Raw genomic sequence first — 24966 nt, forward strand, 5'->3', positions numbered from 1 at the left:
ATGTTTTGCCCATTTCTCTGGGTCGATGAATGCTTCCGGGACCCAAGTCAGACAACTGATTGTCAGCGGTATACCTTATTAATATAGCTATAAGTGTCCGTAGAGTCACTTTAAGTATCTCCAAGGGATACTCTCAGTTCAATACCTGTGACCATGGTAGCTCAGCCATATTCATACATTGAAATTAAATAGTGATCCGAGATCAAATTTTAAATGTGTTGGGGCCAAGGCAAATATGTGTGAAAGGCCAAGTCAAACAGTTCACCAGGACCATATTCCTATCAATGCCAGTACATTTTTAAAAGTGAAGTTTGCAGGGCAGTATGAGTTTAGCTGACGCAATTACGGTGTATACAGTGTACAGAATAGACTGTTACACGTGGACCTTGTTTTTAAAGGAATCAGTGATGGCTTGCAAAATTGCAATGTAAATAATTACACAAGAATAAAAACAGCTTAATATGTAAAAATAATAAAATAAATAAAAACAAAAAAAAATCACCAATTTGATGTATCCTTTCAGAGTATCCATTTATTATTTATTAAATAGTGCTTCAGACAGACAAGAGGTCTTAGATTCTTGCTTTAGCCCGCATAGGCAATCATATTAAAACAATGCTTATACAGGTAGATTTACAGTAATAAAACTGACAGTCGTAACTGAAAAAAGTATTTAATTTCTGTCATGACATCAGGAAGGAAGGATATTTACCGACAGCATTAAAAAAGAAAACGGCTCCAACCCCTCAACAGCATTGGTATAAAAAAGAATCTGAGTAAAGTTTCTTGCAAAACGTCATCTGTATTCTTTTCAAAACACTGTAATATACAAATGTACAGCTGTAGGTATAAAAACCTCAAACTCATTGGACACTTTTTTTTTACCCCCCAATGAAAGCAGTGAGTCTGAAAAATATAATTCTCATTTACTTCTTCAAAGAGATTTACCGCTTGTAAATTCAAGAGGTCCTTGATTGCCTCTTTATATATTACAAAATGTATTTATATAGAATAACAAAAGGCTTGATCGCTGATCGCAGTCCACTCCCTTTCCGTTTGTTCAGAATGGCGTACACCTGGGATAAGCAAACCCAATAGCTGCAGTTGAGAGGTTTCTTTATTCGACTGTCTCGTTGGTAGCCAGTGCGTACAATGTCCAGAGCTGCTTCGGAGATGTAGAATTTAATCTACGGGCGTCCACCAGGGGACAGTGTGAGGTTGGCCATGAGCTCATGAACAGATGCAAATATTGTGCATTCACCTGAAGAGGAAAAGAAGGGAGAAATGAGATTAAAGCACACACGCACGCACGCACGCACACACACACAAACAGACACACACACACATGCATGCACACGCACACATGCACACACACACAAAAGCGGGTCCACTGAGTAACCGCAGGCGGAAAGGCTCTCACCCTGGCGGGGCGGGTGCATTTCGTTGAACCTCCTGAGGATGGTGCTGACCATGAGGGCGGCGGCTCCGGAGGAGCTGTGCTGGCGCGGGATGTCCGCCTGCTGGGTCAACCCCGTGGCCATGTCGTACACGATGGGCACGATGATGCTCACGGGCTCCTGGGGCGCTACCAGCCGCTGGGTCAGCTGGAGCTGGGGGAGGAGGGGGCGTGGGGATGGATCAGAATCTATGCACACTGCACTTCAGGCCAGATTTACCCACAGCGTATTAGCTCCAGAAAAAGCAATATTTATACCGGTTTCCTTTATCAAGATAATGGCTGGCATGCGTAAAAACATTTTATACATGTTAAAACCTTTATTAAAGCTGACCTGCAGAAACTAACACTCACATATGCAGCAAACACACATGAAGCCCTATATAAATGAAGTCACATGACTCTTATATGGCATGTATTTATCTCTGAGCCATATCCTTAAATAGACCCAAAACTGTAGTATCCTCAGTTACAGTTTTCAAACAAGCTTTTTGATGGCTCGCTTTGCAGCTCCTTAGCCTGTTTAGGGTGTTAAAATGGCTGCCAGGATGAACAGTAGAACCATGGTGCCTTTCACTGGGTTCCTCAGCATAAGACAGCAGGTGTACTCACAAAGAACAGCATCTTGGATTTGAGCACCACAGCTATGGTCCCCGGTGGTGCAATGGGCGGGGCACTAGGGGGTATGGTCAAGCAGAACTGCACGTTCCACTTGAGCTGGGCGGCCTGGTCTGGGAACTGGAGCACATAAGAGAGCCAGCGTCATGGACCTGGACACCAGCCGCGTCCACCTCCCCACACACAGTCAAACATCACAGGCATGCTTTCCCCACAGATTCTATACATCAACCAGATGGTCAGCTTCATATTCTTAACTTTGAATATTCCATCACTATCCCACTGCAGCTGAAATATTCCAGATTTATGCATATTTTGTATATCCATGAAGGTGTTAGGCCAAGGGGAAGACAATGGATGTTCTGTTCTTGGGCACACCTCTGCATAAATACTCATAGTAATGCACCACCATAAGGTCCTGTAACCAAACAGAACATCCTGTAGCTAAGAAAAAGGAAGGACAAGTCAGGGCTTAGCTGACCATCTGGTTAGTGTCCACATTTTTTGTTATTGCACACCCAGATGTTATGTTGATCAGAATTTGGGTTAATTCCACTTCAATTCAGTCAATTCAGAAAAATGAATCAGGACATTGTCGGATATTTCAGTTATTTCCCTGAATTGACTGAATTGAACACTGGTTAGTGTCCACATTTTTTGTTATTGCACACCCAGATGTTATGTTGATCAGAATTTGGGTTCATTCCACTTCAATTCAGTCAATTCAGAAAAATGAATCAGGACATTGTCGGATATTTCAGTTATTTCCCTGAATTGACTGAATTGAACACTGATGCATACCTCCCCACAGGCAGCGACACACAGCAGACTCACCAGCTCCAGCTTCATGATGCGGACACAGTCTCGCAGAATGTTGGTGGGTGCTCCCAGCAGCTTAGTGAAGGCATTTAGCGTGTTGTACTTAAATGGAGGGCCAGCCACCTGATAGGAGAGATTCAGAACACGGAGAATATTAACTACAGTGTGAGAATGACTCCACGTACCATACGCTCATCTTGACCTGCAAGGATCCAGATTATCATGTTGAGAACACCCCAAAAGCACAAGATGAGCCACCAACCCCCCCAAGATCATTCAGAGATGAAGCAGGTACCTTTAACTGAAGTGACTTATAGAAGGTGCATTTATTATGTGTAGAAAATTACAGCTAGAGCTAAACATAAGCAAAGCTACAATCAAATTGGTACCAATGCAGTGATATGTGCCAGAAGAACTGCATAACAACGGTAAAACCACATGTTGCAGTTCCTCTCGGCTCCCAACCTGCTCTTGCATGCAATGACATGGTAAGGACATGGGAAGGTCACATGACACCACCCACTACCGAACGTTCAAAAGCCCCAAGTCACTGGCATCAACAAGATTCAGGACACGCTTGACGCCAGAGTTCTGCCTTGGAAATTGAATGCGCAGCCCAGGTTGAGCGAGTGGGCAGGGAGAGAGCCTCCTTTCAGCTGTCTGGGAAGTGGGTCACACAGGAAATTAGCTCACGCCCACCACACATCTGACTAACAGAGAGAGCTTCAAAAACACTCGTGGCCTCATCGTGAGGAGATGGTAGGGGTTTCACACATTAGCCTGCTCTGCTGTCTGTCTTTTAGCACTGGCCCTGCAGCGGTTAGCTAAAGTATGCTTTATTCGCACAAACACATGATGTGGGTTTAGGGCTAACATCTTCCTTTTCATACTGATATAATCTCGTTTGTATTGATTTCTTCATTTCAAAAGGATATGCATTTGTGTGGGCGTGTGCATGTGCATGTGGTCTCACCCTGGTCTCAAAGAACTTCTCCAACACCTGCAACTCCTCCTGGGACCATGGGCCCACATTTTCAGGGGTCACCTTCAGCTGCAGGGTCTGGTAAGTCTTGGGGTTCAGTGCCACCCTACACTTCAGTGCGTCCGTCTTGAAATTGATGACACCAGGCTCATTGGAGGTAAGGATGTTGAGCTGCAAAGGGAACAGTACTACCATAAACCAGACATGCTCCTCATATGCACAGGATGAATCAACCCTACAGTGCCAGCACTTGCTGTAGACAAGCAGCAACATTCACAAAGCTGCAAGCTAGCTGATCTTCACCTGGCTTCTCTTGTCAAGTGCATTTTCCTTTAAAAAAATGTTAAATCTTGTTGTCAAACTACACACTGGAGAAACTGTAAGCAAGCAGGTTATTTAAAATGCTATAGGTCGAAATGGGGTGGAGAGCCTGGGTTTAATGTCCTTACCAAAAATGGTCAATAAAATGATGGGGAAAACAAAGACCTTTTATTAGTACATTGTCTATCAATACAAGATAAATCCTGTAGAGCTGGTATGTGGTTAACAGTTTTAAGAGAACAAATGAACATTGAATCATTAGCATTCATTCCACACCCTCTTGTACAGCCAAATATCTGAAAGGTATGGGGCCTTTGGTTCACCACCTGTCCATCACACCAGCCATTTCCATTTGCCCACATGGTTGAGGCAACAGAGCTACAGCTGATGCAGTGACCTTCCCTGTTAATTGGGCTGCCCTGCATTCTGTGTGTGTCCCCGGAGAGAGCAGAGGTGGACAGGCCTGAGTTTCCCCAACCTGAAGAGGGGGCCTGCTTAGCATAATGTCCATTTTCGCAGGAGTCATTCTGGGGCATCCTAACTCAACCAATTAAGAAAAGCCAACCGAGCTCAGATTAAATGCGAGTGTGGATGACTGCTAATGAGAGAATCAAACACTTTGTCTGACATTTCAATTTTGAAGTACAGACATATCATTAGAGAAAAACGAGAAATATGAAGAACTGAAGACAATAGCTCATAAAGGAGAGAAAGATGGAGAAGGATGAATAATCAGAAGGTAGGTCAAGTAGATGCATGCACAGAGGGAGTAGGATGTTGAAGAATATAGAGACAGACAAATGGAAAAGGAAATATATAATCTAATATACTGAAAACAACAAACAGACCAACAGAAAATGGAGATGGATGAAGACATGGGGGGAAAAAAGGTGGAGAAAATATACATAGACAAATATGTACAGACTGATGAATAGGGGTTGTTTTTATGTCATAACTTTATATAAACAAAGGTTCCAGCACAATCTTCCTACCCTCTGGTTTTCCAGCTCACCATTACAGCAATGTTAATTAACGAATACCAACCAAGCCTGATGATTTATTAAATACGTAATTTGTTGGTCGTTAGAAAAGAAAGACCAATGACAAACGTGAGATTTTATAAAATTCCCCAAATCATTTTAAAGCAAGGAGAAGATTGTTGAAGGCTGCAGTCACCTGGTCCAGTCTTTCCAAGAAACAGTGAGACAGAGCTGTTTGCAGCACACACTTTGTTCTAGGCAAGTTCCATGAAACATGGTAGTATTTCAGTCCTATACCTTGCAGACTAACAGGACTAGCATAGGCAGTTAGCTAACAATCAAACTCTTCAGGTGAAATAATCCAGTAAACTGGCTAGCGAGCTAGGTGCCAGATAGAAGAAAGCTGAGCAGATGGACATTTACAGGCGAAGACAGAGAAGGCCATGTACAGGAAAAGCAAAAGATGGAGAGAGAACAGTCATGCAGACGGACAGACAGACGGAGTAAGAGGCTCACATTGGGCTCCTGCTGGATGATCCGCTGCAGGTGTCTCCTCATGATGACGGAGCCAAGGAACCGCTCCAGAGGGGAGCACAGGTAGCTGGCAGCCAGCCCGGGCACCAGGCAGGGTGTGGGCGACGGCAGCAGCAGCACGTGCAAGGCACTGTGGGTAAGCACGGTGGGGATGGAGGCCGCCCATGAGCGCTGAGGTAGCCTACGATGGGGTGCCATGTTGGATGACATCGCTTGGGAGCCTGTTAATGCGGTGAATGAAGTTGCATATAAGCAGGCACGGCACTGTGAACACCATATGGTTTTCTACACTGTCACCAGTCTATGCACCGCTAGTGTCTGTTGCAAACTTGAGCCTCTCCGTTCAGACTACATAGCTAACTGGGCACGAGAAAAACAAAACTTTCCAGAAAGGCATCAAGTCAACAGTTATAAGAGTACTTTAACTGACTAATGTATCAAGAGAGCAAAATGTTGTGATGAAGACCCAAGGGTCAAAATGTGAACCACCGCAAGGCGAAATAAAATTATCGCATTATGACTGAAGCAAGTTAAGTGATCGAATATTTTATGTGTTATTACCTAAAATGACATTTCGATGCTAAACCCCTGGATTCTGCATGTATATACTCTTGTGGTGGACGGCAGAAAAAATATACAGCTGCAGTGGCCTCAACATGCAACGACTTACTGGTCCCAGCACGTGGAGAGTGAGAGACATCCGGAATGGGAGAGTGGAGCGAGGGGTTCCCTGGGGACATCCCGTGGATTCGTGCCCCTGGGGAGGGGCCAGGAACCTGGGGCGACCCTGGCCAGGTGCCAGGGCGCTGGCTGGGTGAAACCATGGCATAAGGAGAGCTAGGGTCCAAAGCTCCTGCAACACAAATGCAAGGTATCAGCTGTATGGGCAATGAATACTTCATCATCACTATCATCATGAATAACAATCACAATAAAGTCACTGTATTATTGCCTTGCCCGTCTATGCATATTCATTTATGCTGCTCTCTTGGCCAGGTTCAGTGTCAGTGGCGAAATAAGAAGAAAATTTTCACTTTTAGAGCCACAGAGAGGAAGAAACTAAGGAGTCAAAGTACCAAGTGTCTAGTCTCACCATTAGCAGTTTCTGAAGGTTAAACTGAGACAGACCAAAGCAGATATGCCCATTAGAAAAAATGATTGCAGTAGGAATTCTTATCTTATGAATATCACACGCACATACGAGATGACATCAGAGATATAAAGCGGCAATTCAATGAATACTCTAGAGCATATTTTGCCTGCTGCAAAATTCATGTTCGTTGTTAAATCATTTCTTTATCTGCCCCTGGTCTTTACATTTCAAAACAAATCAGTAAAAATGAGTTGCTCCAATTATCAAATTCAGTAACGGAAAGCCCTTTCGCCATTTAATGAGACCAGAGACCATGTGATTTTAGTGTAGCAAGAGAAACCTGTATAAACTGCCCACCTGGAAAATAGTCACTTCCCAGTTTCTAGACATGATCCTATCTGCACTGACCTTCAACAGGATATTACAGGCCCATTATGAGATATTAATAATAGACTATTTCATATACCATCTTTCATCTCATGATTTCAAAGTGCTCTGAAGCCCCGACCCACACATATAATCGACCAATCAGTGGGCTCCGTCAGCACGCGATCACCCTATTGGTCGGCTCCGTCAGACACCGGCGGAGCAATCGCCGCACACAGGCAGAAGCAGGACAGTGGAAATTCCCCGACAGGTCTGGCTGGATGGGTAAGTGGGGGCACAGGCCCAAACACATGCTTCTACCGTCTGATCTGATGCAGGCACGTCTTTCTCCCACTCACTGAGCATAGATGCTGGTAGAGCCAATGTAAACATTCTCACAGACACAAGCACTTGGAGGGAGAAAATGAACACAGATGCACACACACCCACCCACAGTGCAAACTTCTCTCAGGTTTATTATTCCCACAGGTTTATTACAAATTCTGTCACGCGCACATCATTGCGCCTCATAAAAACTAGGTTGGTCACCCGTAGGCACCCGCAAACAGTACCATTGGTAGTTTTTTTTATATAAAAGCCGTTCTATGGCTGTTCTTCTGTCTTTTAATGAATGCCCTTACTATCTACACAGTTACTATCTACACAGTTTTCCTACCACAATCTCCGAATTAAGGAGAACAGCATTTTCTAATCCTAAACATCCTAAACTAATTTAAATGCGATAATACATTTTAATGAATTCATTACCCTTGGGTATATCACTTCTGGTAAGAACTGTACTTGTGTTTAACAAAGTCTCTGCTAACTGTGACCTTTCATGCATTGTATTTACTCATTGTGGCTGCTGACTTAGCCAGGACTCACTTGAAAAAAGATTTTAGCCCAAGGAATTTCCTGGGAAAATAAAAATGTTAAATAAATAAAACTTGGCCGTAGACACACAGACAGACTGCTGGACAGACACTAGTTTGAGGGCAACGGGACATGCAGTTCAAGCCGTAACCTGTGCTTCTTACCCCTCTCATTGGCTGCCAAACACAGATGACGCAAAACAGGACGGCAGGTTTCTTACCTGGAGACTGTGTTGGCATCATGGTGGGTGAGGGTGCTACACTGGCATGGTATGGGCCGGGCGGGGAGGTGAGGGGAGGGTAGACTCCGCCTCCTGCCTGCTGCTTCCCAAACTGCAATAAGAGGAGGAGAACTCAAGAAAACCTATTCACTCTATGCAATGAGGACCAGCACACTTAATTTCTAACAATTTCATTTTATTTACATTTACTTAATCTTTTTTATTTTGGGCTCTTCACACCAAGATATTGAGGGATGATGAACAATTAGCAAAATACAGGCAAAACAGAGCAGCAGCAGTGCGCAGCTGCCCATTGGCCTGCATGAGGCCCCTCCCACCTGCTGAGGCTGCAGCTGGTACATGAAGTCCATGGAGTCTCCGCCCACTGGAGAGGGTGGGTTGTCGTCTTCGTTAATGGAGCGTCGCCGGGCGTCCTGGTTGCTGTCCACAAACATGTTCAGGAACGTCTGCGGGGTGACGGGTGAAAGGAGACGCCCAAACATCAGTCCCCAGCACAAGAGCAATAAAGGCCCCTCATCACTACGCTTGGATTTCTTCAGGTGCATTTAATAATAACAGCAATAACTATGCAAAATACTAGTATGAATGCTTCTGAAAGTAAGTTAAATGTTGATCGTTTTGGTTTTATATGAACTTAATGCCTAATGTTAAACTAGAAAAAGCACTGAAAACACACAAGATATTGCGTATTACCTGCCAACCATGTAATAATATAATAATAAAAATAAAAATTCGTATTTAATTAGTCACCGATTTTCTTTTCGACAAAAAAAAGAAATGCGCTTGACATTATAAGAAGCACTGAGGCATAATTCAGGAGAAGTAAAGTTTGGTCTGTGGAGCGCAGAGAGGGTGTACCTTGAGGCCAGGCGCCGGGTAGAACCCTTCCACGATCTTGGTGTTGTCGAAGAGGCTGTAGGCGCCGTCGCGGATGGCCACCACGCCCCGGCTGCGGCAGTAGATGTCGATGCAGTACATGTTCCGGAAGGCCAGGCGGATGTGGGTGGGCGACTGCGGCAGGATGGAGAAGCACTGGTAGGCCGTGTTGGTCCTCTGCGTCAGGCCCAGCATGGGCACCGTGGGCAGCTTGTTGATGGCATTGAGGGGGGCCTGGGTGTCCGACAGCACCTGCAGGAAGAAGGAAACCAAACGCGGCTCCCGCTCAAGTCGACGCATCTCCTCGTCATAATTTTAACGCGTTAACCTTCCGCGTTCTAAATAGGGCCAGTTTCGTTCAGTCGAACAGTCAATTGTTTAGTTGAAACCGCTCGTCCGACTAAGATTCTGTAAGATGAGCAATCGCTGTTTTGAGTAAGTAGATGTAATTATCGGGTCCGGTTTATAGAATAGCCTACGTCTATCTTTAGATTCGTGAAATTATTATTTTTTAGAAGTTCTAAAAACAATTTATTGTTGCTCCATTTATCAGCTTCTTTTCATTATTTATTTACAACCGCATTAATGCTAATTTTCTCTTTCTGAACAACTGGGCTTCATCGTTATTTATGTCATTTATGAGGAAGCTTGTTGTTTTCCTGGTTCAGAAGAATGGACGTTTAAAAGCACATTTATGGAAACATTTTTTGTTTTCTGGTTCTGGACGAATGGGCTTTTAAAAGCATAAGGCATAAAAGCTGTTCTTATTATGGTTTAATTTGTTGTTCTAGTGGTTGCACTTCACAACAAAAAATAATTGTTGAAGCAATCTTCACATTCACTTAAGATAGGACATGAAGGCACTGGAGCTGTGTCTAATGACATTGCATTTTCCTTTTAATTAAGATTTGTTTAATTAGCCCAATAAACTAGCAAATAGATTATGCATTATTAGAACAAGCATACTAAATGATGCATTATTATAAATCTATTTTTTGTTTTGGTTTAACAGCCAATGACCTGCAGGTCGGCACCGAGAGAATCAGTGCAGTGACGTTGCAAGCACTTGGGTTTTTCCACCCTCAGTTTCACAGTCTGAGTTGTCACACAAAAAAATCAACACAGTGGTCTTGCAATTGCCTGGGTATACTCTGGTTTCTGAGCAGTCCCTCCAATGTAAACCTTCCTAAAAACTCCATCAAACAACAGATTGTGCCAAGAGACAATGGCAGTGCATACAATGTAAATAATTCAAATGAATTGGATGTCTTTACTTATGGGGGAAAAAAAACGATTCTTAGTCAAATGAACTGCCAGTTAGTCAACCAAGATTTTTAGTTGATGACAACCCCAGGTCTAAATAAGAGCATTATTCAATCTCTCAAAAAGATGTATGGGCTGGGGTGGATCAAGATGAAAGCTTATTTTATAAAATAAAATATACCAAATTCCCTGTTGTGTATGCAATGCTGCATTTAAGTTTACATCACATTTAGCAAATACTCTTCTCGAGATGAGCTTAAACAAAAATGCCTTAAAGGTCATTGTATGCTAAAGAACATAGTCAAATTCTACACATAAACAATTAGTATTCTAAAGTCTAATTTCTAATGCGCGGACAATCACCCTAGGTTTGCTAAATAATTGAGTAAAGTTTAATGTCACAGACACCGCAGATGGCATCAGTTTCATCTCCTGAGATCCGGTCAGCTCACGTGACATTGCGCGATAGCAGCAGTGCCTTCAGCTCAGAGTCAACATCAGAACGTCGCTGTTGTGACACTGCTGTACGGCGGATGGAGATTACCTGCAGCAGCTGTACTACTGTGGGAGTCTTGTTGAACATCTCTTGCAGCTGGTGCAGGATGATGTTGTGGCAGTTGCTGCAGCCAGAATTGGGCCCCACCGTGCCCAGAGAGATGTGGAACCTATGTGCGGCAGAGTTCCACTGGATCGTGACCTGGGGGTGAGAGATCGGGTCGCTGAGTCTCGCCAAACCCACTAAAACTGTTCCCCTGGGAATATTACATTACATTACATTACATTACATTACATTACATTACAGGCATTTAGCAGACGCTCTTATCCAGAGCGACTTACACAGCTTTTACATAGCATTTTACATTGTATCCATTTATACAGCTGGATATATACTGAAGCAATTCCGGTTAAGTACCTTGCTCAAGGGTACAACGGCAGTGTCCTTACCCGGGAATCGAACCTGCGACCTTTCGGTTACAAGCCCAGTTCCTTACCCACTGTGCTACACTCCGTCCTCCGTATGACAACCACCAGCAGACATTCTAATCAAACGACATCAAGCTGGTGCCACGAACATTAATACTGAATTGTAACTACGCCCATTGTAACTGTGGCGAGATTCCCCAAGGTCTTGGCAGCGGTGCTAAACTCAGATTTGTGGGGAGGAAGACGAGACAGAGCAGTCATTGTGAGCGCACTTGAGCCCAACCAGTCACAATACGGCTCCTGTGCTGGCCTACGGAATTTTCTGGGGACTGGCGGGAGGAATTCTCACCCTCTGACCATAACTCATGGGTAGCCATTTTCACAAGTTTCACTGGCGAGGGACCAAACGACATGCTCTGGGCAGTTTCTGTGGAACTGCATCGCCAGCTCATATAAATACATTGTGAAGCCTCACCGTAACATGCTTCCAACAGTGACTGCTCTACAGTTCACTGGTCACACATTAGAAGCTCAGGAAGGAAGCCTAATATTTGACATCTTAATTTCGGCTACTTTTTCTTTCTTTCAAAGAGCCCCTCGCTGCCTAGATTTGGACTTCCAAAACACAAGATGTGAATATGTAGAGAACTGTGTTAAATTATATCTTATGTGTTATCATTGAAGGAGTGATCCATTTTTTAACTGAATTACGTTGTCAATGACCACTAAAGGCATCACTGGTCGCAATGTGAACAACAGAAGTCGATACAATGTGAGTCACGGCAATGTAATCGAATAATCTCATGACATCACAGCTGCCATCAGGTGTACGATTGCCTTTTAAGGAAATGTTTGGAATGTGAATCATAGTGCCCGGACAAAGACCTGAAGTGGAAACACTGGTAATCACATTACAGAGCTTAAGTGTGCGCTGTTCTTTCCTTCTTTTAATATAGACCACTCTGCCAGTTTTCCTTTTAACCGTGAGCGTGAGGGTTTGTTGATTGGTTACGGTTGCATTCCAAACGGATCTGCGCTAGCCGAGGGTAGCTGTTCGGTTGGCGGGGCAGCACCCCGCGAGTAGTTCACCACCGAATCCCTCCTGGCGGGAGCCGAGGTCTCCGCGCCCGCTCCCTGCTCCCATTTGAGGGAGGCTTCCCCGGCTGGCACTCACCGAACTCCCCCTGGAGCTGCCGTAGCACAGGACCAGCTTGCGGTAATTAAACAGCCGGATCTCCGCAAAGAGGCTCAGATAGGAAGGGATGTCTGTGGGTGGGGGGAAGAGAGGCAGGGGGAGGGGTGAGAAAGGAGACAGGAAGTACAAGGGCCTTGAGACGTCATGAATAAACATGCGGGAGAGCGCAGAGCTCTGGCGCCGCCGCACGCGCAGGCGTCTCCGCTCCCAGCTGGCCCGGCAACCGCGAGGAAACGCCGTCCGCGCACGCCAGCGAATGAGTCTCTACGCTGAACAGATAGATCATTCCAGAACTACACCTATTTGTCTTTTTACGTTTATTCAACAGAACACGCTGAAATAAAAATATCCTATCAAGACGTGCGTCTGTCTCTCTGTATAAAAATAACGTATATAAACGCTGCTCTGAAACACAGTCATCATATTCGTGGCCGTGTGGTGCTCACCTGGTAGGGAGTGCGAGAACTCCAGCACGCACTGGTACAGCCGGCTGATGCTGTCCCAGTCGTTCAGGAACATCTCCACCACTTTGCGCCCGCCCACGGGCTCTGACAGAGGGTTCTCATAGGTCAGGTACACGCGGCGGGTGGAAGCTGTGGACACGCAAGAGCGATTAGGCACAAAAGACACACACGCCCACACACACAGGCACGCGCACGCTCACATTCAAAACCTATTTACCACTCGCACAGAAAGCCATCTGTAATGACACCAGACCTTCTCCATTTCCTATTCTTGTCCCCCCGGCCCTTCGGGTTCTGGCTCATTAATATTCCCTCACTGCACGCGAGACACACTTCGAGAGCCCAGAAATGAGCTCCGTCACACCCGGTGTCCTCACTTGAGCTGTTCACCCGTGCGTCATTAATTCAGACCAGGTTCAGATGCCTTTATTCGTCAAGTTGAAAAAAATAACATCGGTCTTCCTAGTGCATAGCAGAGACAAACTCAATAAACAAAGTATATCACTAAACCAAAGAGCGGTCCATCAAACAAGACCATAAACATACACATACGACCATATACAAACGATTAAGACGTTTGATCATTAAGAGAGCATGTCAGGGATAGGGTGGGTGGTTACTCACTCTACCCACTCTGATTGGCCAGAAACAGCCAACACCCCCATTTTTAAGCCATTAGGAGAGGAGGAAGGTAAAAACAAGACAGTTCTATGAGACTAACACTTTCAACAGGAGTCACTTTGAGGCCCTGAGTATCCCTCTGGCAGCCAAAGGCCGATATGACAGGATCCTCTTATGGGGGGGGTTATCACAGAACAAGGAAATAAAGGAGGAATGGAATACATTTACACCCCCCACCCAATCCTAACAAACCACTGGCTCATCTCGTCGCCCAGGGCAACAGAAAACCTGTGGCGGAATCCGGTTCGATGCCCCCGCAAAGAAGCGCTTCTGTCTGGCGCAGGGAGGGCACAGAGGAGACAGACCCAGGTCTGTGCTGCCTGAACACAGACCACCTGTCAGGCCTTCGCTTTGAGGCCCAATGTGCACAGAGCCCCCATCGTCAAAACCAGCAGGCTAATGCTGCTTTCACAGGGATCAATGTAGACAGCAGCACAGCATTTTTGGGATGGGGGAAAAAGGGCAGGACAACGAGATGGCAATGAAATAAACGTTGCTATGGTGACGTTGCTTGGTGATTGTCCTATAACAGAGACAGTTTCCAACATGTATAGGAAATGGAGGATTGTGCTTGGTATAGCTCAGTGTCTACGTGGGGATAAAAGGCAACAAAAATGAATTAGGAGAATGAGCTACAAACTGTATCTTCAAGAACAAGGTTTGATGCAAAACACAAACCTCAAAAAAAAGAAATAAAATACTCTTATATTGTCAAAAATTTAAGCATTTTCATCATCTGAGAGCCGTTACTGAAAGCACAGCAACATTTCTCACCTATTTCTATGAAGCTCCGTGAGGAAGCTGTACATAATTTAACAACTTCTGTAGTACGTGACACTACGCAGATGGGATTACTGCTAAGAAAAGCCCACAGTTCTGCACAGCTGTCCATAAAGTACCTCAGAGAAGAAGAGCTCATAAGAGATCAGTTCTGCCTTTTAACTCATTGTGGATAAGGATTACAACGTGTACAGGGAAAGCTAAACCAAGATCAGCGCTCCTACACCGAGACTGTTCATGGACACAAGCCCTGATCTAGGATCCGCCATGCCTTTTGTTTCCCCTGTCCATAGCCTTTGTAATACAGGCCTGGAATACCGACCCTGATCCAAGATCAGTTGTGCCTTTCAGCTCATAATGGATGAGGATGACCAGGGCAAACCTGATCCCAGATCAGCTGTGTGAATGTGCGCCCTGATTCAGGTGCGGCAGCACTGACCTTGCTCCTTGATGGAGGTGCTGGCGAGCGGGCAGTTGGAAAACACCAGCTCCGCCACCCAGGTGCGGTTGTTGCGGCCCTGTAGGCGGAAGGTGCAGTCCAGCAGGGAGCGCTCTAGAGCCTTCTGGGTCTCCACGCCGACGCCTTTACTGGGCGGGATCCTGACAGAGGCAGAGAGCTGGGCTTCACCTCAACCGTAACGTACACATGGTCTAATGGGCCCTTTTCATTTTTTATAGCTGGCTATCACTGGGCTTCCCCCTTATAGCAATGGAATATACGGCAATGTATTGTCAATATTTTCTATGTATTTAGCAGCAGTGTGCAGTATTTTAACATCTGAATGCAGCAATGGTTTGTATATGTACCTGTATATTGCAAAATGTTTAAATCTTAATATCCAGATAAATATTGTTTTATTTTATTCCTAGCATGGCTAGCTTCTCACAGCAAGTTCATGAATGCTTCCAAGGTTATCTGTTAATTCAAGAAAGTTGTATGGATATATGTGTAAGGTGATGACCCAAATAGAACAAATATCCAAAGCAACAATGCTGCCATATCCAATTCCATTAAAAAAGCTGGCACTATGGAGAGGGAAACAGGAAATAAGCCCACAGCACAGTACAAACTCAGTCATGCTGAGGAAATTGCAAAGGGCTCTGGGATACGACAGTACTTCACGGATGTGGAAGTCCCTCTCTTACCTGAGGATGCGGATGGCGTGACTGCAGCAGTCCCCCTCCACCTGAACGCCCTGGTGAGGGACCTCCATGTTGGACAGCTGCGAGCAAAAGCACACAACTTCATAAATCTGTCTCCTAGCAACAATCAAGCATCAGGAGAGCACCTTGAGCGGCGGTCCCCACACTTTATGACTGCTGATAGCCACTTAATGAGTGAATACGTGCACGGCAACATCGCCGCTTATTCAAACGTAGCTTGACACTTGCAATCACGGAAGTTCACAAACCTTCAGGAAAGATTTACACTCAATATGTAAGATGAGGCAAAATTTGAACATTTTGTCATTTCGCCTTCATCAGTGAGATAGTTTTGTCATCTCACTGTGCCAGTTTTCCATAATATTTGGACCTCTGGGGCCAAAGTTTAACTAAAAATGTTGAGTGTTCTTTTCTAAATGTAGTTGGAGAATTCCTTTGATCAATGCACCTGCTTTTAACTCGAAGGGCTGAAATAAGAATGCAATCAGTTTCAATTTAAAACAAGTATGCTAATAAATTAGACATAAGTACATGTTACACACAATACACCCATTGCAGTATACAAGTGCTCTATGTAATTTGATAGTTTTGAATGTCAGTGAAAAATGGATACAAAAGTTATTATCACAGGTATCTTGTTTGCCACCTCAGCCCCTCCCTGACCCACAGGGTAGGACCCCTTACCTCGCAGCGCAGGCCAATGAAGGGCATGTTGGTGTCACACATGGCAACCAGGTGGGCGAGCACTTTGTTGAAGGCGCACATCTCCCCCGATCGTTTGGGCTTTTTGGGTTCGACGGCGCCCTGTTCACCTGACAGCTTTCAGAAAAGACACGGGCCATGTGGTTAACACCCTGCCAGGTTCAGAGCCATGAGATGACTCAGACCACATCCGGCTCTAAGATATATGGCCTTTATTAAACCGGGGAGGCTCACATCATCTGTGGGCCAATAATATCACATTCTAGAAAATTCTCATGTTCCTCTTTTCCTAAGCTGATGTTGTCAGGTCTGATGTGAGTCAGAGCACAGACATAGTGTGCGAGATGGCTTCCCAACAAAGCTGCAATACATTTATACACAGGTATAGGTAATTCAGGTATAATACTCAGTTGTAGCACACACAAACACACGTAAGCACAAACACGTGCACACACAAACACACACACAGACTCCATATTACTCATACTAAAATAACAGCCATTTCTCTTCCTGTCAGGAACAAATTTACAACATCATAAACAATAACTGGTCCCAATGTCCTATAAATAAAGAGCTAAGGGAGGGCACATAGTCATCAATCGCATAACAAGCCCCTCCCCCTGACTGACTCAAACTGCAGTACCTGCAACACTCCGGCAGCCATTTTGTGTCTTCAACCTGCTGAATTTTGCTGCACATTGTGGTAGTCACAGCATGAATACAAACTATCCGCAGAGTCGCTGTCACCTGACACGCCTTCCAGCAGCACAGCAATTGAGATGTGCGTAAGGGCCTGGTTACTTTGCCGTGCTCGTAGATCAAACCTGTTGAAAGGGGTGGTGTCTACGGCCTACCTTCCTCTTGGTCCCCGGCCTGGCACCCTTGCCTGAAGAGGCGTCCATCACCAGCTCCTCCAGGTTGGGCTTGAACTGCTGGAAGAGCTGGGCGCTTGGTGGGCCCTCGTCCCCCTCCACCTGGGTCACCGCCAGGAAGTAGTACCTGTACTCCAGCTCAGTGGGGCTGGCGGGCACGTCCAACATCTCCAGCACCTGAGAGGCCGGGACAGAGAGAGAAGTGCGGTCAGCCTCACACGACGTGACGTATGTCACCGTTCTGAGCGCCCTAACATCACCCACTTTACTCAGGATCTTAGCAGGCACCTTCAGTGCATCAAAGCCCACTTATCCATCTTTTCCCCTCAGGATTTGCTTAAGGGAACACCCATCTTGGAAAAACTACATTCTGAACAGCCTAGGAGACCTGGTGAGAGCCGGGAGAGAGTTAAAGAGCTGGACAGACTGAAAGAGACTCAGACAGACATAGATTCCCCGAGACTTTGAGGGACTGAGAGAGACTGAGTTAAAGACTGGGACTGAGTTAAAGAGCTAGACAGACTCTGAGAGAATCAGTGAGACACAGAGAGAATCTGACAGACTCTAAGAATCTAAGATCCTGAGAGCCACTTTAAAAGTCTGAGAGAGACTGTAAGAGTCTGAGATAAACTGAGAGAGACAGAGAGACGGAGCAAGACGAAGAGATTGAGAGAGATGGAGAGATTTATATACCTGGAGAGAAAAAGGACGAGTTAAAGAGCTGGACAAAGAGAAGCCTGTGAGAGAGATTTAAAGGTATACTAGGAGACAGGAAGGGAAGGGGTCTTACAACGTAGTACTGCGGGAGGCGGGTGAGCTTGATAAAGAGGCGGTGCTTGGACAGGCCCCCAACGGGGTGGGAGGAGGTGTTGGAGAGGTGCAGGGTGTCGCTGCACAGGGTGGGGAGGTGCTTCACCGACTGTCTGCACCGCTGTTCCCCCAGCCAAAATCTACAGTCAACGACAAGTCACCACGGTCACCATCACACATCCTAACAATCACAAATCAGCACTTCTCCATTTACCACCACAGACACTATCGCATTCAGCATCATTCACAGCAAGTGCAGAATCGGGGCATTGAAATCTATGACCGGACAATGCGGAAAGAGGAAAATAACAGTTAGCAGACAACCATCTGGAGCTGAAAATCAACAAAAAAGATTTTCGCACTCTGTCTCAATTTTCACATGAGCTCTGTCACTCCACCTCTGAATGTTTTAGTTCACACAATTAACCGAAACATTCCATTAGTCAGTTCCATAAATAAGATCAGAAAAGGGCATTCAATGTAAATATACCACAATTATTTAATTATCGCTTATTCATTAAAACTGTTTTCTGAAATTGACACAGATTTATGACCCCACTCAACAGTGCATTTGCCTGACGCACACAAGCTAGTGTAAAGTAATGCAATGTGGCAAGAATGTCCTGTCAGTTCTAACAAAAGCTTTGGAAAAATAAACTGAAACCCCATTAACTGGGTAAGTAAAGCTATGGAAGTACACTGAGGGGAGTGAGGGCAGTAAAGACAAGCGCTTACTTGAGTTGTTGCAGCCAAAAACCAATGCGCTTCGAGTCATCGTTGATGGACTTTTCCATGTCATCCAGCACAGATTGGTCTATGGCAAGTCGGAAAAACAAGGAAGCTATCAACATTCTCTCATCGTACACAGATATTTGTGTTTACAATTAGCTAGTGCAAGTCAATTCAAAATATGAATCTTTATTCAGAAAAAAAAACTTCAGAGTATAAGAGTCATTTTTTCAAATCATAAACTCAATATCAGTTCATTATCTTAAGTTATTGCATTGAAATGGAACTGACATCAACCCTGACCTCGACACATGCACACGTGCAGAAAACCATTTCCATTACAACAGTCAGAGCCCCGAACAGGCTCCAGCACTGATACTTACCGACTCCGTAAAACATGGGCTGGAACATTCCGGAATGCAAGTCCACGAATATATGCAGGCATTCCGAGCGGCCGCACGGCTCCAGGACAGGAATGACCAAAGTGGGGAGGGCGGTCTCAATGAAGGCTGGCACAGAAGAACACAGCTTCAAACACTGCACCTCTTCACTGCCCAATAGTCATTTTATTTCTTCCCTTTTATTTATGCTTAATTTTATTGAGGTTACAAACACAATTTCTAAATTTCTCAAAGACGACCCTCAAGAGGTCACTGCAATACTTCATTTGCAATAGGCACAATACAAATAAAAATAACAGAAAACAGAGCATATATTCACACACATGTAAACAGTAAACGCAGATCATTCCCAATGATCAGCATGATTCAAAACAGGTATGCACCTCAATTTCTGTAGTCGATCCCAAAACCCATTTTTACCGAGGCAACGTTTGGATTAATCATATCTCAGGTTCATTATCACTAGATCATGTTACAGTACAGGCTCATTAGGGTTAGCTTTGACTGTGCTGCATGTAACAGAATCCAGGAATAATGTTTCATTGTATCTCCAGCACTAGTAAGTCACTTTGGATAAAAGCATCTGATAAATGGCTAACTTGGAAATTGCAAACGGAGAGCTCTAGACTACTGTACAAGAGTAGGCCTCATGTGGCGATGCATTTGCGGTGCACGTCGCTGTCCGGCCCGCAGAGAAACTCACAGTTCTCGTTGGCGTTGTAGCTCTTCACTACGGCTTTCAGCTCCTGCAGCTTCTGATTGGAGCGCGCGTGGACGCTGTCAATCAGGAGCTTCTCCACCGACAGATGGTCGATCTGCAGGAAGGAGCGATGATAACAAACACAGCGCTGGGCCATTACGGCAGATGACACAGTCTCCGTTTATGAGCGCGAATGCATATGGGATTCTCAGCGGCGCGGGTAAAGAGCGTCTCCAAAAGAGCGGTCTTCCCCCATGGCTGAACGTCACCATGCCAACCGGCTTATTCTCGGTGGTTAAACAATCTGGACGTACTGTCGCTATTTACACAGTGTGACTGAGTACAAACCGTCCCACGAAACAACTAGGCACCAGATGCATGGAGACACTTAAAAACCTCCAGACAAGTTGTTGATGGATTATTTTACATACGTCTGTGTCATTAAAATGGCCCCCGCTCACCTTCATGGCTCTCTCCATTAGTCTTGAGTCACAAGCAGGAAGTGGAGGATCATGGGATATTTGCAGGGGTTTGGAGCCGTCGGCTTCATCAATCTTGATGTTGACCTTGTGCACAGAAGCTATTCCAGTCTTCCGGCCTAAAACCTGTTGGCTGGGGGGTAAGACAGAGCGTTTAGAGAGTGCATGGGGGTCTGGCATGGCTTCAGCTTATCTCCCTTTAAAATCTTTATATTTATTATTTATAAATAAAAAGATAATTTAAGAAATAAAAATATGTAAGAATAAATACAATGGAAGATCAGATTCAGAAACAGTATAGCAAAACACTAATTCAGGTCAAATCAAGGTTGTAACACACCAAAGCAAGAAAACATATAGTAGTAAAGAGGCCATTTTTTTATATATCTGAGGTGATCTGGCAATGCATCAAAGCTGTCTGGAGCCTTGAAACTAAAAGCATTATTACTAGATTCTAGGAACTTAATAACATTTTCTTCTGTGATGCAAAGAGCAGGTAAATTTCTTTACTTCATTCTTTTCTCTGGTTTGTATTCAATTGACCAGGCTTTCCTATCCAGAGCAACTTACACAGCTTAAAAATTTTATACTTATACAATCCATCTTACCCAGCTGTATATTTTTGAAAAGTACAAGGGTGCAATGGTAGTGCCACACCTGGGAATCAAACCTGCCAACTATGAGTTACAAGTCCAGGTTCCTAACTATTAAACAACACAAAGGAAATGGAGGGATGAAGATGGCTTACTTCCAAACGGAGAGGGTGAGGCACTTGGCGGGCAGGTAGCGTTCCACCTGGACGAGGTCACCCCAGCGTTCCCGGATCAGGGTCAGCGTCTGAGAGTGCAGCACCTCCAGCTGCAGCGACAGGCAGAAGGAGTCTGGGAAGTCCCGGTCAAGGACGGGCAACGACGGCACGACCAAACCACGACCCCGCCCAAAGTCCAGAGGGAACAGCGAAATCGAACGAAAATCTAACGGACGAGTTTTCATGAACCCGACAATGGGCGGAGACGCAGAGACTTGTTTGAAGCAAAGGCATCATCTTGCGCTCCGCAGCAGAATAATACGACTGGTGGAAATAAGTGCTCAACTGATGGTATATGAAAGACTCGCACTTGACCTTACGGACGGCTCTCCTGACTGATTTGCTGGGCAGCCACTGGAGGCCAGACAGAGGCTGCTCCATTTGCAAACGGAGCCAAGTCAGCAGAGCTTTGGCCAATTTCAGGTGCAGTAAAGCCTGACAAAGACACACAGTGCCAAAAGCAGCAGGTTGTATTTTGTCAAACACATTAAGGAGCAATGAGACTAATCTTTCTTTTGAAGGTTTATCCTCCACTGATCTGCACCTCAATAAAACTGAGTGTTTCTTCTCATTTACAAATAGGCCAATTTCAGGTATTACATTAGATTCATACTCCAAGAAAGTCAAGCAGAATTAATCACGTGCTAACATAGTATTGTGTTGTCCTGACCCATGGGGAATTGACAACCACGAAGAATACACTGGAAATATGACAATACTGCCGTATATTCCATTTCTCTAAGCGATGTCATGATAAGATTTAAACACCAATAGAGATTATTGAAAGGCAACAGAAGTAAATAAGCTTCTGTTATTGAACAAGCACAATTTCTTTTGTCTAATAACTAAAAGTCAAAGTAAAAAGCATTGCCATCTTAAGCATTTCATGACACAACGTCATTTCGAATTTAGAAAAATCTTTAAAAAGCCAGCCACAAAATAATTCAGAGAAGAAATGTTGGCGTCTTTCTCGTTCGTAAGTGTGCAGAATCCTGTGGCCCCTCAAAGCGAAGTCAAAAAAGCAGGAGCGGTTCATTAGCGATCCTGAAACAAAGCTAAGCGGCCCTTCAAAGAACTTCAATAGGCAATCAGGAGAGGCTCATCTTGCTAATCAGCTCATTATCCGCCCTGCCTCCTGCAGCTAATGCTAACAGACAGTTCCTGGCTCCTTATGGAAATGTGTTTTTTTTTTCGTCTCCGCAAACGCGTCCGAAAAATCAGGGTGGGACTCTACGGCAGCATAAATGCTGCACTGCTGCAGTAGTTTTCCCAACACTCCTGGTATCTTCCGTCCAAGAAACTCTGAATGTTTTTGAACGTTTAATGGCCGTAATTTCTCTACACAGCAAAGCCTTATTAATTATTAATGTTAACGGAGCCCTGGTTTCCAGACATATGGTGCTGTAAAAAAGAAAAAGACACTGGAGAACACAGGACTGTGCTTTGCAGGTGCAAGGACAAAACATTCCAAGATTGGGTTTCAGTCGGCTGTTTTCCAGCACGTTCCGTCTGAGGATGGCGACATACTTTCCAGACAGGGCCACTGCAGCATGAGGATTATGACATGCACAAGTTTGTCACGACCCGTGGCGGCGTGATGAAGTTTTTGTTGCTTGGAAACCAAAAGGCAGCATCCTGAAAAGAGCAGTATTGACTGAGTCAAAAAAAAAAAAAAAAAAGCCCATGTCATTATCAGTGGCACGGAGACTACACAAGATCCAATACCCCTGTGCACCAAAGGGCTACAAACAAGGAGATAGCATGGCAGCAATCACACAAAAAATCAATCACTTGTAATAGGTTTTGTTCTGTTAATTTCCGTTTGGTTTCTGTTCAGAATGCGCGCCTTGTGAGAGAACTTGGATAAGATCACAGACACTTGATAAGCTGCCTGCTGAGGAGGGGTCTACGTGTCCAATTATTGTGCGGTCAAAACAGAACTTTTCGGCACATCTTCTGTGCTCTGGTCCTTAAAAGGCTCTAGCACAGACAGGGTGGGTAACACTGCCCAACTCTACTACCGAGATTTCTGGAGCACATGCACAAGGCAGGATGAAATACACCTTTATTAGGACCCCTGCAAGCACACCAGCTAAATTACAGTACTACATCAAACAAATTAAGCTTCCCTAGAGCAGGGACATCCAACTGCAGACCTGAAAGTTGCAGTGTCTGCTGGTGTTTGTTGCATTTCAGCACCGGCTGTTTAGGTCAGTGACTGGTTAAAGGGGTCCACACAACTTACTTCCAAGGCCTCATTTTGCTACAGATTAATAGGACACCATAAAAACCTGCAGACACTGCAGCCTTCCAGGACTGGAGTTTGAGATCCATACCCAAGAGCAGGGGCATCCAACCTTATCCAAAAAAGACCGGAGTGGTCTTCAATCAAGAGCTAGATAAGTAGAATCAGGTGTGTTAGTGCTAGTCTAAAACAAAAACCTGCAACCACACCAGCCCATTTCCGATATGGACACACCTGCCCAAGAGACAGGATTTCACCAACAGAGGGCAGTGTGGAGGCGATGGGGTGAGAGGGACCCAGGTGCAGAGTGAGACCTGATGAGTGTCTAAAGTAGTCTTGCAGGTCTGCAGCTGCAGTGAAAGGATACGCAGGCAGTTGTACATGTCCTGCAGCGGTTTGTCATCAGCAAAGAGGCGGGACTGCACCAGCTCGTGGATGAAGTTCACCTGCATGCTGTGGACCAGGGCTCGGCCATCTGGGGGTCGGTGGCAGGTTGGCAGGAGGTTGGCGGGAGGGCGGGTGGGGGTTTGGAGATGGGAGAGAAAAAGTTATTTTACGTTTACATTGATAAACTTCTCTGTCAAGTTATAACTCAAACCGCAGACCACTGATCTGTGAGGCACATCAATAAGGCATGAGAAATTTCAGCCTATTTGACCGATGGAATGAGATATCAGAAAAAACTCGACACAAACAAACCCATTTGACTGAGATGGGGTGAATTTTTTTTTCAACACCACAAACGGGAACAGGGAGCAAATGACTGGCCATGAGGCTTTTGCATTTATATAGGTTAGCATCTTGGCAATTACTTTCAATGAGACCCTGCTTCAGCGCTCTCTTGCCCATATAGAATAATGTTCCATGTCAATCCGAATTGGTTATTGGCTCATATTTCCAATTTAGGCTTAATAAATTACACACAGTTAATTAAATTCTGTAATTCAGGAAGACTTGGTGACATCACAGACCAGAGCAATGTCAAACATTCATTGGCAATGTTACCAACTTATCAGGGCTGTGCTCCTGGTAGCCAACAACAGGAAATTTGGGAGTGCCCCTACCACAGCACTTTAACACACTTGCCAGGCAGGTGACCCCGTGACCCCAAGGCAAGGCCCCTTTATCGTGAATGTACATCCCAGAATCCCCTGCCGTCTGCCCACAGCCTCACCTCCCGTCTCTTTGTCTTCCACCAGGATCTCCAGCTTCAGTAACCTCCAGGGGATGTCCGGGTCGTCCCCCATCACCGTAAGCGTGGCCTCAAACTCGCCCTCCACACGAAACTTCACTCGCCCGTTAGCTTAAAAAATAAACAAACACACGTTTCAATTTTAAATGAACCACTGGGTTTTTCCAGCATTGTAAAATTTTGGACGGGCCTCCGAAACGCAATGTCAAAACAATCTACTGAAAAATTAGAAAATGGAATTTAAATCCCCATTTAAATAAAAGCCCATTTTAGATGTGCGCAAGAGTGGATTGTGGTACAATCACAGACTGTAAGAAAATATATATATACTAACAAAGTGACTGTAACTTTCTCTAGGCTTGTGAAAAGCCATTCGAAGCCATGGAAGTGCAGTTTTG

At 45.0% G+C, this 24966-nt stretch overlaps 1 protein-coding gene across 1 annotated transcript in view; it reads right to left on the reverse strand.

Annotated features, from left to right (window-relative positions):
- Window positions 1-506: 506 nt before the first annotated feature.
- The window catches only part of LOC118223584 (mediator of RNA polymerase II transcription subunit 14-like), a 32079-nt gene continuing 7619 nt past the window's right edge, over window positions 507-24966 (reverse strand). Inside the window, exons 6-30 of the mRNA XM_035410301.1 lie at window positions 24551-24679; window positions 23744-23851; window positions 21072-21204; window positions 20306-20456; window positions 19848-19959; window positions 19127-19252; window positions 18750-18828; window positions 17995-18154; window positions 17187-17381; window positions 16315-16449; window positions 15613-15689; window positions 14906-15066; window positions 12988-13134; window positions 12521-12612; window positions 10967-11119; window positions 9142-9411; window positions 8601-8729; window positions 8263-8374; window positions 6381-6563; window positions 5693-5931; window positions 3867-4046; window positions 2909-3016; window positions 2069-2194; window positions 1421-1610; window positions 507-1261 (exon numbers count right to left, since the gene is read on the reverse strand). Coding sequence (XP_035266192.1) covers window positions 1188-1261; window positions 1421-1610; window positions 2069-2194; window positions 2909-3016; window positions 3867-4046; window positions 5693-5931; window positions 6381-6563; window positions 8263-8374; window positions 8601-8729; window positions 9142-9411; window positions 10967-11119; window positions 12521-12612; window positions 12988-13134; window positions 14906-15066; window positions 15613-15689; window positions 16315-16449; window positions 17187-17381; window positions 17995-18154; window positions 18750-18828; window positions 19127-19252; window positions 19848-19959; window positions 20306-20456; window positions 21072-21204; window positions 23744-23851; window positions 24551-24679 — 3569 coding nt within the window. The 3' untranslated portion in view covers window positions 507-1187. The remainder of the gene's footprint in view (window positions 1262-1420; window positions 1611-2068; window positions 2195-2908; window positions 3017-3866; window positions 4047-5692; window positions 5932-6380; window positions 6564-8262; window positions 8375-8600; window positions 8730-9141; window positions 9412-10966; window positions 11120-12520; window positions 12613-12987; window positions 13135-14905; window positions 15067-15612; window positions 15690-16314; window positions 16450-17186; window positions 17382-17994; window positions 18155-18749; window positions 18829-19126; window positions 19253-19847; window positions 19960-20305; window positions 20457-21071; window positions 21205-23743; window positions 23852-24550; window positions 24680-24966) is intronic.

Source organism: Anguilla anguilla, chromosome 3, assembly GCF_013347855.1.
Source record: "Anguilla anguilla isolate fAngAng1 chromosome 3, fAngAng1.pri, whole genome shotgun sequence".
Taxonomy (NCBI): domain Eukaryota; kingdom Metazoa; phylum Chordata; class Actinopteri; order Anguilliformes; family Anguillidae; genus Anguilla; species Anguilla anguilla.